This window comes from Ambystoma mexicanum, chromosome 2q (genome assembly GCF_040938575.1).
Source record: "Ambystoma mexicanum isolate Mex_15411 chromosome 2q, UKY_AmexF1_1, whole genome shotgun sequence".
Taxonomy (NCBI): domain Eukaryota; kingdom Metazoa; phylum Chordata; class Amphibia; order Caudata; family Ambystomatidae; genus Ambystoma; species Ambystoma mexicanum.
Genome location: NC_090924.1, coordinates 361,954,601 through 361,967,239, shown reverse-complemented (window position 1 = coordinate 361,967,239; position 12,639 = coordinate 361,954,601). Strand labels below are relative to the sequence as shown.

At 44.5% G+C, this 12,639-nt stretch overlaps 1 protein-coding gene across 1 annotated transcript in view; it reads left to right on the top strand.

Moving 5' to 3' along the window:
• The window catches only part of ERN2 (endoplasmic reticulum to nucleus signaling 2), a 1,116,259-nt gene that overhangs the window by 789,226 nt on the left and 314,394 nt on the right, over positions 1-12,639 (top strand). Inside the window, exons 14-16 of the mRNA XM_069647392.1 lie at positions 608-698; positions 1,730-1,919; positions 2,704-2,803. Coding sequence (XP_069503493.1) covers positions 608-698; positions 1,730-1,919; positions 2,704-2,803 — 381 coding nt within the window. The remainder of the gene's footprint in view (positions 1-607; positions 699-1,729; positions 1,920-2,703; positions 2,804-12,639) is intronic.

The following is a 12,639-nucleotide window of genomic DNA, read 5'->3' as shown; positions in this document are numbered from 1 at the left end:
TCTTTTTAAGAAATCGAAAGGGAACAATTCCAGCTTGCTTGCATAGTCCTTATAACAGCTGCCTGGGGTTCAGCCTCTTGGGGATGAAGCAAACGTCACTCGTAGTTAGTGGGATTTTTAAGTGTCCCCTGCACTGCTCCTTCTGCTGTTGACGTCATATGTAGGATGAAGAGTTCTTGTAATCTTTACTGTCTGGGTGTCTGGCCTGCAGATTCTTGGCAAACAGAACCTTGGAAGAGAGACTGTGTGGTAGAGGTAGCCTAGTTTGTCGAGTTTACCCCCTGCTGCCCAGAGGGCTTCTGTTTTTATTCCCTGAGTTGTGCAACCATTATCCGTGTAATTAAAGCTGTGTTCAGGACCCCATATTCCAGTCTTCCAGTGTTCCATTCTTCCCTTCACGTTGCAACACCAATATATAGTTTATTTTTCCATTTGGAGACAGAAAAAACAAGAACCATGTTACTGCCTTCGGGCGATGAATGGTGGCCAGATTGTAGTTGCATTGATCGTTGAATGTGTGACTTGCATTTCCATTGCTTTGGAATTGTGCCACACAAGAAATGTATTTGAATTCTCACTACCCTATCGCATGTGCCTCTTCTTACAGATGACCAGGGTGAGTTGATCATAGTGGGGAAGATTTCTTTTAACCCTAAATACGTGCTGGGCCATGGTGCTGGAGGAACCTTTGTTTTCAGGTGAGTGAGCAACTTTCATATTTAATGCTCTAATGCCCAATTGTGGCCACTGCGGTTTTCAGTTATAGAACCAGCAGACACGGCTTACTCACACATACCTCAGTTGACAGATGACATTTCAGTGAAGCTCCTGTGATGCAGGGGACTCCCATAAAACCTTGGTGATAGGCAGCTCACTCGTATGTGCAATTGGGCAATATGGTGATCACATAGTTTGGATGATATAACAGAGCCCAATGCCCAGACTCAAATGGCTCTGGGGGGATGCCTATTTGACATAGCTTGAGTGATTAAAATGAAAATAGCATAACTTCAGTGATAGCGATAACGCATGCATATCTCAACTAATATCAATAACTCTCTCATAATTGAAGTACTCGAGGGCTGTCAGATAGCTCCACCTGGAAGCATCTTAGAAAAGATCCACATAACCTGTGTTATGGAGCTGATGGTTAGAGATGGTTCAACTTTGTTACATAGTATCGTCACTCATTCACTCACAGCTCACACGTCGTACAAATGATTCCTGCATAAATGTATTATGGGGCCAAATCTGTAACACTTTGTTTACACAGCAGGCTATCATATTAAATTGTACAACTAGATGCATGTGAAAGCCATGAGAAGTGCACTATTACCTGAACTTTTACAGCTGACTGATCTTTACAGCTCAGGTAACAGAGCCAACTCTTATGTATTTCAGATACTAGAGATATTCTTGTTGCTTTTTTGATAGCACCAACTCACACGTGACGGGTCTGACAATTCTCAAATTCTTTGGATAATACAGCCAGCAGATGCTCGGTGATAGAGCCGGGTGACAGGCACAGTGTCCATAGAGTCCTTAGAGTTGAATGAAGTTCTGGAACCATTGTGCCAGTCCTTGCTAGAGTGCTCAGTGCTGGGTTACTATGCCGTCTTTTTTCAAAGCCTTGAGCAGTGGTTTATTGTGCCACTATGTATCTTGTTGCCAAGGATGGTGAGATTCATGGTCCTTTATTGTCATGCTCAATGATATCCTTTATCTTCAGGGGTTCCTTTGACAAACGTAATGTGGCTGTGAAGAGGATCCTGCCTGAATGTTTTAATTTTGTTGACCGGGAGGTGCAGTTACTGCGAGAGTCTGATGAGCACCCAAATGTTATACGCTATTTCTGCATGGAGCGCGACAAGCAGTTCCAGTACATTGCAACGGAGCTGTGTGCTGCCACGATGCAAGAGGTGAGACCCTGGCATAAAGGGAAAATGGAAAGGGGCAGACATTATCTTGAGATTCAGCTATGGGAAACTGGCAACTTGGGGGCTACTGTCCCCTCAATGCACTAGTCATGATGTATTGTCAAGTCCTGGTCATAGGTGGGCACTGTATCCAGCCAGGCATAAGGCCGGATAGATTGTAATGTCTGGGCAAATGACTGAGTGCACTGTGCAGCACAGGCTCACAGCAGGACACACTCTGCAGCCTGGGCATGACATCACCAAATACCTAGCATATTCGTATGTCATTGATTGGTTAATTCTGAGTAATTTATTATCTAATGTGTTTTTAATGGAAATTGGTTTGTCATATAAGAACAAATTGTTATTAAAATGAATTAATATCTTGCTCATCTTCTATTCCATTCCACCTCTCCTTTCTTTTATCTTCATGCTCCCCTCTGTGTTCTTCTCATCACATACCTTGTTTGCATATGTTATTCCATCTCTCTTTTTCCTCCTCTGACCCCCTGCTTCCTATACTTCTCCTTGCATTTCCTTCTCCATCTTAATTTGCGATCCTCCTCTCCCCCTCATATCCTTCCTATATTCTCTCTCCTTTCACTACTTCCTTCCCCCGCTTTCTTTCCATCTCCCACTTTCTTTGCTTTCTGTTACTCCCTCTCACTTTGCCCTTTCTTGCTCATCTTTTCTCGGTTACTTTCTATGTTCTCTTCTTCTCTGCTCTCTGCCTCCATGCACTTCATCTCCTTACTGCCCCTTCCTCCTGCTTTCTTCTAATCCTCAGTATGTTGAGAATCCTGGATTTGACTGCTGTGATCTGGACCCAGTCTCCCTCCTTTCTCAGACGATGTCTGGCCTGGCACATCTGCACTCCCTGAACATTGGTGAGAATTTGGTTTAGGATGCATTGCAAAATAATGGATGAATCCCTTCACCTGTGTTTCTAAATCAGTGATGTTTGAGCAGGTGAAGGGTAAATTATGTGTAAATAAATACAATATTGGTCTGTTTTTTCCCCACACCTTTTTGCCATACTATTGGCTCTAGAGACCAGCTTTCCTGAATCACACTTCAGTGCATGGGAAACTCTCTATTTGGAAACATGGATTCTTGCTTATTGTGCACAGGAAGAGTTGGCGTTCAAGAGTCCTACATGATATGGTGAATGGAAAACTCTGGAATCCAGGACTCCATGATCATGTTCATGGTGCACCTAGAACTGTTGGTATGGAAACCAAGGTTCCTGGTTTATACTTGCAATTGACGCACCTAAACACCAATGTATGTACCATATTGTGTAATCGGTGAAAATGTGAAGAACATGGACCCACATAGAGAATTTAAAAGCAAATGTGCCTCTATATAGGGACTAATAAATAAAATGGACATATAACATTTGTAAAGAGTGAGGAATATCATCCTGGACACTTTTACACATTCCTTTCTGTAAAGAGATGTGGGGGATGAGAGATGGAAGGAAGGGGTTTATGGGGCGAGTGAAATAGGTGCAGAAAAACCGGGTGCACACACAAAATAGCCCCATGGTGGAGAGGCCCACTGGAAAATCTCTGGAGTTCCCTTTAGCAAAGTACACCCCTGTGTGTCTCATCTTCTGGTGGCCTCTGGCTGTGCATTAGAAATGTTTCCCTACCTTCATTTACTGTGATGTGTGGATTTGTATTTTCCAGATGTCTGAGAGGTTTAGGGTCACAGTGACGTTGTTAGTGCTGGTGTTGGGATCCGATGTGACTATTATAACTGTGTTTTAAAGGCCATTTTACGTCTCTTTCCAATCACTATCCTTTATGTAGTGTGCCTATCACTAGTAAATATAGTAAAGGAGTAGGTTGTATCCCAGATTGCACAGAAAATACTCTGGGTCTAACAGACAGTTCAAGGCTCTTTATTAATGTTTTCTGTGTGGGCTCTAAGGCCGTCCACGTCTCTCTCTCTCTTGTATCTCATCCCTAATCCAGGCGTCCATATCCTCAGTTTGTACAGTTAGTGCTACCTAATGGTAACCCCTATTGTTTACGCACTTGTCTTACACTGGAGATAACTCCTGAAGCGCCGGCTGTCTAACCTCCCTCATGGATTTACTAGCTGTTCCTACTCTATCCAGTTATTAGTATTGTAATGGGAGTTGGATGGTGCTGTGCACTTGATCTGTTTGGTTTAGCCTGTTCACTCATGTCCAAGCTCAACTCTGCCATTTTACTCTTACTACTGTACCCATCCAACTTACTCCTCCCACCACTCTTCAGTCCCTCTGATCTTTAACTCTCCCAACTCCACTTGTCTACTTCCCCTTTCTACTAGTTTCACCATCTCCCACGGCTACTCTCCTCCCACCACTACCACTCTCTTCCCACTACTACTCTCCTTCCCCCAATTCTTTACTCCTCTACTCCTACCACTCCACCCACTCACTACAACACATCTGTCTTTCAGTTGCACAAGCACTTAACAAACACTCCTTATACTAAATAAACAATCTTCACCCACTTCACAGTTATGCTGATTCACAAAGCAGTACCCTTGCACTCACTGAGCCAATAACTCACCTTCTTGACACAACACCTACAGAATCCACCGCATCCTCCTCCTTCCTGCTGGTATTTTGGTCTTTAACCTCCAAGTCCACTTACCTCACCTGAATTACCCACAAATCCCACTTGCTGTTCCAGCCTTTATGCTCGCTCTCCTTCGGACATTGGCCTTCTTCCCCTGACCAATATGGCCCTGCCTTCCCCACCTATGACGTGTTTTTAGCAGCAAATGTTAGAAATATTGGTTAAGTCCTCCTCCTTTTCTCTGTGTGGTGCCACCATGGAGCAACAATGTGACGAGTATTCGCATCCGTGATTTAAGGCTCTGTGCCTCGAGCCTGTGGTGAACCAGATGTAGGACTGAACTCTGGGAAGTCATGTTCATGGATTTTTATGATATTCTTTTACAGTTAGTCTGACCTCTTGGCCAGCTTCAAAGAAAATAACAAACTAAAATAATTAAAATTAACTCAAAGTGTTAAGTTCCCTATTCTAAAACTCAAAGGTTCAAGGAAAATACAAATCATAAAGTCCCTAGCCCAAATCTTATACTAGCCTACCACATTAATAGCAAAACTAACACACATACATCTAAAGGGTTTAACAACTAAAAAGATGCTTAACTGTTGCTTCTGTTCGAGATTTTCTTCCCCGATATAAAGTTCTTCAGGGGCCACTGTAATGGCTAACTGTTCCAAATGTAGTTCCAAATAAATTGTACTTAAGGTATTTCAGTCTCTTTCTCCTGACACCTCAGGGTGCTGTTTTCACTTGTTTATCCCAGTCCGAAGTGTTTCTGTTCCACTCCAGAGCTTCACACACTCTTTCGTCAACTCAGTGTATTTCAGTCAAGTGGTTTGTGCTTGTGTCTTGCAACCAACCATGAAGGTGGATATTCAGGAGCGGGTCCCCTCTAACCCATCAGAAATCCTTGAGTATAACATGGATGTGGTACAGGAGTTACCTTATGTACACGGAAGGATCTACTTACCCGACAAGAAGAACCGCAACAAGGCAGTACAATGGTGTCATGACTCCAAAGTAGCTGCCCATCCTGGCCTTAGGAAGACCCTAATCTCTTGAAGCGATGGTGTTGGTGGCCATCGATGTCTCGGGATGTGTCTGTTTACATTATGTCCTGTGCTGTTTGTGCACAGAGTAAGGGCACACATTCTAAACCTGTGGGTCTACTTCATCCTCTGCCAGTTCTAGATCACCCCTGGTTGATGGTGTCTATGGATTTCCTAGTCGACCTTCCTGTAGTTCGTGGTTATGATACTATATTGGTGATCGTTGATTACATTTCTAAGATGTCCCTATTTGTTCCGTGTCGGGGGTTGCCCTCGGCTCCGTTACTGGCTGATTTGTTTTTGCAAAATGTATTCAGGTTCTTTGGTTTACCAGAAATCATAGTTTCTGACAGGGGCAGCCAATTTACATCGCATTTCTGGCCTTCTCTGACGGGTTCTCTAGCATAGAGGATCGGTATTCCAGTTCCTATCACCCTCAGACCGATGGACAAACGGAGCGCGTCAATGCTACATTGGAACAATATCTGCTTTGCCTCATTCTTCAGCACCAGGAAACCTGGTTGTCCGTTCTGGTTATGGCAGAATTTGCCTATAATAACTCAGTTCATGCTTCTACTGGGGTTTTGCCCATTTTTTGCCTTGAGTGGTCGTCATCCTCGCTCACTACCTATGCCACTGGGGGGCTTTGCCTTCTAATCCTGCTGTTTCCGCATGTACTCAGGATCTGACCCAACTTCATGATGACATACGTAAACAGCACTTGCACGCCCAGTATAGTATGATCCTGTTCATTCCTATAATTCTCGCCGTAGCACGAAGGGTTGCACCAATTCCACAGTAGGGAACTCCCGATCACGGGTCTTTGTGACGGGGCGCTCCCGACTGTTGGAGCGTTGGAGGTTGCCATGGAGATTGGGTTCCTCGTTACGCTCACGCATTGCTTCCCGATCATGTGACACCGCTGGCCAATAAGGAAGCTCCTTGCTTTAGCCCGGTGCTTCTGATTGCAGCACTACGGAAGTTTTGTTTGTTCTTGCTGTTTCTTTCCTCGTTTCCTGTTGTCGACCTTGCCTTTGTATTGCAGACTGTTTTTTGGATTGTCCACTTATCTACTGATTTCACGCTGCCGACCCTGCTTGCTCTAGGACTGCCTTGTCTTGTGCCTTTGCTTCTGTCTGCTCGGAACGTGTTGTGACCCGGATTTTCACCGGACCTTCTCTTGGATTTCGTTTTTGTCCTTGTACTTCGCCTGCCTATTGCTCACCTGGACTTGCTGCCCGGATTGATATTGGATTGTGTTCCGGTTTTGGTTCTTGAATTTAGTTCCGCCGCCTGATTGTTGGTAGCCCTTCAAGTTTTACACACACAGTGACTAGAGACTGCCAATAGTGTGTGGCTTCCTGATAGGCGTCCTTGTGCCATCGGGTCCGGTGATCCCTTCTGGGACTTGTGACTGGATCACCCTAGCATCAGGCGTCCTCGTGCCGTCGGGATAGGTTTTTGACTGCTACCAACAGTCGGGCTTTACTTGGAATTTTTCTATTGTGTGGAACACTGGTAGGTCTTGTTTACTCGTCATCACGTCTGAATTTATTTTACTATGCATGTTCGTGGGGGGGCAGTATACTAATACTACACTTTTGCGTTGAGTCCTTGGAATTGTGTTACATCAGTTCTGTTCTTTGGTTGTTCTGGCATAACATTCATTGGGGTTCTTCTTATTGTTTACTTCCTGTTGCAGTAGACATATCGGGTCTCAGCATCTGGACAACATTCTGCAGATCGTATTGGTGTCACATCTAAGAAGTTGTTCCGGCCATCGTCTGGGGTTCCTTTCTTCCTGCTAATTGACTCCTCTGTGTGTTGTATCACTCATAGGGGTATATTGGTCAGAAGAACTGTTCGTCCACGCTACGTGAGCAAGAGTCTTGAGTGGAAGAGTTCTGACAGTGTGTGTGTGTCAGGTGGCCAGGAAAAGGCCATCGCTTTTGGATCCTGATCCTGGATGTGGAGATGCAAGGGAGGATCACGCGGGTGAGGGGTCCTTGGGGAACAGGGGTAAGAAATCCACAGGCGAGACATGGTATCTCCCTTTTCCAAATGAGAACCAACATCCTCCTCCCCGTGCCTTCATAGGCTGTTGTAAAACCTCTTCCCTCAATTCCTCCCATTGATTCCACTATAGTTCTGGGATGCAGAAGAGTTGACTACGAGTAATGCACACTAACAGATCCTTTCACCATTCTACTACTGAGATGAGGAAGAGGCCTACAGACTGGTCTAAGGGTCAGACATGTCCAGAATGCTGTGTTCAGGCAATTGAGCCTAAAGACTTACACCTGCAACCTGTTAAACGGTTGCAGGGGCCTAAAAGGTGGAGCCAGGGAGAACAGAGAAAGACCAGCAGGGAGACCTGCAGACAGAGAAATCCTGGGGAGTACAAGGGAGCCAAATGTGGTCCAGTTGGGAAACCAGGATACCAGCAAGAACTAGAAGAAACTGTGGCAGCGGGACATGCACAGAGCTGCCGGGGAACTACAGAGAGAGAGAAAAGCGAACTGCGAGCGGGGCTTGCTATCCACCGAGGAAGTGTATGCGGAGAAGAGCAGGAGGTGACAGCAGTCTGGAGGAGACGGCGGAGACCAGTGAGTGAGGAAAAGGGATCACTGGAACGGGGGCGCTCCTTGGGCTCTTACGTGGCAAAAAGGAATGCCAAATGAACGATAATTAAGGTGGAAGATATGGTGAACCAAAGTAAATGGTTTTTACTGTATACTGCTAAGCATGAGCAAACAAGAACGGGAAACTATTGAATACCGAATTGAATGAGAGCTTTTGGTGAATGTATGAAAGCTTTTAAGAAACCAATGTGCAAACGACAAGTTGGTGCGAAAAGCGAATATCATATATTGCAAGTTAAGCGCAAATCTGATGAAAAGCGATATAAAGCAAGAATGGAACATTGCTAAGGAGTGCAAGAGCAACATGGTGAAGGGAAAAGAGCACCACAAGTGAACTGTATAACTGAACTCATGGTGGCAAAGCCCAGAGATTGGCAAAGAATGAAACATGTTGTGGTAAAGCCAAACGACTGACAAAGAAAGAGCCAAGTGACTGTTAACGGGAACACAGGTGCAGCTACAGCAAGCCTAGGGTGACCGGTTGCGTGACCTGTAATGGGTGGACTGTATAGTCCGACAACTGCGCCTAGACCGGGTAGAAGTATCTATGAAAGCCAAAGAAAAATGCAGGAATTAATAGTAAGTGCCTGAAAGGAATTGCTGAAGTGAAACAGAAGGCAGCAATCTGTATTAACTATCAATATTTAGAAGGAGTATAAAGTTGACCTGGAACTGTTTTCTGAATATAGGGAGACTGACCTTAAAATACAAATTGGCAAGCTGGTGTCTTGGGAAAGGAGAATCCTGAGACTTCTTTTGAATTTGAACTGTATTGTTTCTTGGGGAAAGGAACCCAAGATCTCGTTTTGGATCTATGTTGAGTTCTTGGGGAAGGGAACGCTGAGATTCCTTTTGAGACTTTGTGGAACGGTCTTAAACTTGGGGAAGGGGAGCTGGAAAGTAAGCCCAGAGCTGGGAGAAGCTCAGGACTTTATTTGGAACACTATTTCTTTTCTTGCTGACATCCCTACACATTGTTAACTTTAGTTGTGAGGGCAGGTATAGGCATCGGATGCAGACAGACTTTTAAGTTGAACTTCCTGACTCGGACTATCCTTAGTTTCTTTAGGTAGAGAAATCCCACCTTAGCATAGGACAAGATAGGCCTTCAACCATCCTGACATTTAAGTTAATAAACCATTGTTATTTGAACTGTAAATCTGTTGTGTGTGTCTTGCTTCATGATGTCTTCATAAATGGTGCAAGAGGTGGGATGCGGCTCAACTGATACAAGTTGGGCCACGTTAAAATTTGAGAAGCTAAGTGCCAGACCATCAGACCCATCAGTAGCCACAAAGGGTTTGATATTTGCAACAATAGGGAGGAGATTATTCCCCCAGGTGAATGAAGACTGATACTCACCGATTTGATCATAATTCCGCCTCCTCTTACATATATTAGGCTAGCACCTAAATCTGAGCTGGAATGGCGGTTTGTAGTTGATGTATTAGCCGGAGGTATAGAGCCAGACTACAGAGGTGATGTTAAAGTGTTCTTACAAAATCATAGGAAGGATCCATTCCAAATCCATCAAGTGGTACTTGAGAAAGCAGTGTTTACTTGGGCTAAGGAGGAACCAGGGAAAGAGGGAACAGATGGGGGTATTCCAGGTTTTCGAGAGGCAGATGAAACACCTGATGCCCCTCCCAACCCTGAACCTAGAAAAACTATAGAGGAAGAACCTGAGACACTTCCAGATGTAGGTTTACCCAAAGGAACAACTCCTTAATGGCTGAAGCATTTTTGCAGGTCCTATCTGAGCCAGAAGGTCATGAGAAAGGGCGTATCCTTTTTCTTTTTTAACCATGGACTTTTATATAAAGGGGACACCACTTTTGTGGGCGCGGTAAACACACAATTGGTTGTCCCTAAGAGTCATAAGCAGGTGGTCCTAGAAATGACCCATTCACATTTGACTGGAGGCCTTCTGGGACAAGCCAAAACCCAGGCCCAAATAGCAAATACATTTTACTAGCCATGAATCCATACTGACATAACACTTGTGAGATCTGCCAGAAGAACACCCCCCATATGCCACCACCTGTTCCCTTAAATCCATTGCCAAGAGTATTGATATGGATATTTTGGGCCCCCTAGAAACTTCCAAACTGGGAAATAAATGCATTCGAGTCATCACGGACTACGCTATATGATATCCAGAGGCCTTTTCCCTCAGAGCCAACACAACACATTTTGAAGCAGCTGCTCCCTTTCTTTTTCCAAATAGGATTTCCGAAGGAAATATTAACTCACCAGGGCTCTACCTTCATGAACAAACTTATGGGGGAGGTTAAACAACTGCTACACATCACTTGTGAGACAGGCATGGTGTCAAGAGATGACACAGACAACATAATTCAAGTTTCAAAGAGCTTTATTTAAATGTCAGGATGGTATAAGACATAACTTGCCCTATAACTATGGTAGGGATTTCTCCTGCCTAAAGAAAACTAAGGAAAGTCTGTGTCTAAATGTTCAAATAAAAGTTATGTCTGTGTCCAAAACCTATGCTTGCCCTTACATCTAAAAATAAACTAAGTGTTGTATTCTTCTTAAACGTAGTGTTCAAAAGGAAAGTCTCAGCTTAAGTTCTTTTTGGGCCTTCTACTTCAGGCTTAATACAGCTCCAATAGCTGTGTGTTTCACCAATGCCAGCCATGCCTTGAAGTTCTCCCAAGCTCAATATGGTATAGTTCACACAAAATAAAGATCTTGAGGTTGCCCTTCCCCAAGATAAAACTTCTTAGCTCCTTCAAGTTCCAGGGTTCCCTTCCCCAAGACTTCCATGTATTATGTATTCTAAAGTCATTAGTTTAATGTAGGAAAACAACAGGTTCACTTGATCTGCCTTCTGGCTTGCCTTATCAAGTAGTTCACAGTTGTCAGTGGCTTACTTACAATGATCTTTGTTGGTCATCATTAAGGGTTCCCCTGTCTAGGCGTAGTTATGAGACCACACAGTCCACCATTACAGGTCACGCGTCTAGGAATCCTACGCTTCTGCTTGGCTTGCTTCAGGGTGACTGTGATCTTTATAATAGGGAGCTCCCTGGTCTTGGCGGAGTTGTCAGACCGCATGGTCCACCCATTACAGGTCACACAAGCATAAGTCTCTCCTTAGATTTGTTTAGCCCCTCTGCTTTGGGCTTCATTTTTATTTTCACGCTTGTTTTTCCTTTTGGCGATTGCAACCCTTTTCTGCACCAGTCTTTACTTTGCCACAAGTTCACAAATCTTCCTCGCATTTGTAAATCGTATACTCAAGTATTTGTTCAATTTGCCACTTGTTGTACTTTGAATACTTTGAATTGCCACTGTTTGGTCACTTTGTCACTTGTTGTAGTTCTGTTCACAAAGCTTTTGCCTCACAGTTGTAGTTCGCATATTTAAGTATTTGTTCAATTTGTTGATAAACAATTTGACTTTCACCATTTGTCAATTTAACTTCAAAGTGTTCGTTGGATACTCAATATCATTTGTTCTTAATTAAATAGGAGTTCTCACTTAGTTGGTATTCAAGATGATGGGCTTTCATTCATAAAGCCATTTTCATTTATTTTGGCATTCAATAGCATTTACACCCACTTGTGCTTATGGACCGTTACTTGCCTATGGTCCCACGGGAGCTCCCCAATCTTCTGTGTCTTCTGACACTCACCGGCTCTTCGGGTCTATCCTGCGGCTGTCCCAGCTGCTCCTGCTCACCTCTTCAGTAGTCGGGCAACAGACCACATTGATTCTGCTTTCCAGCCGGACACATCCTCGCATATGCCGGCTTCTTGATTCTTCACAATGAACGCGGGCCACGCTCGTTCTGCTTCCTGCTCCTTTCTGCAGCAGGTTAGTTATTTGACAGCTGCGCCTGCCCGCCTTTGCTTATGAAGGCTCCCAGTCCTTCAAACTCCATGCAACCTGTCCTTCTTGGGACCTCTAGGTCTTTTGGAATTGTGGCCAGTCTTCAGGCTGTCTGGTCACACTGCAACTCAGCGGTTTTCCTTCTCTTCCTTCTCTTCTCACATCACTGCCTCTACTTCCTTTATACACCTGAGCCCTGTTAAGGGGTCACAGGTGTGTGTTGTTAACTAGAATTGCCTGGCGATAATAAGCCCAATTAATGGGACCTACCTGACCTTCAGTACTGCCGATACTTACACCTCTCTTCTTCGTCCGAGTACTAGGGTGTTGTTGGTCATAGGAAGTGTGCATTGTTTGCCTCTTCCCCTTCTCAGTGCTTGGTAGACATTTATAAGGAGAGATAGGGCAGGAGTGAACATAGCCCATGAAGGATGAGGGAAGGGAGGGTGATTCTATATTCGGAGCAGGGAATACCATGTCTTGCCATCCAGTAGTCTTTCCCCAATCCCCAAGGACCCTCCACCCAGGTTATCCTCCCTCCCTTGTCCACCCCCAGGGTCGGGATCCAAGAGCGATGACCTTTACCTGGCCACCTGCGCAAAGG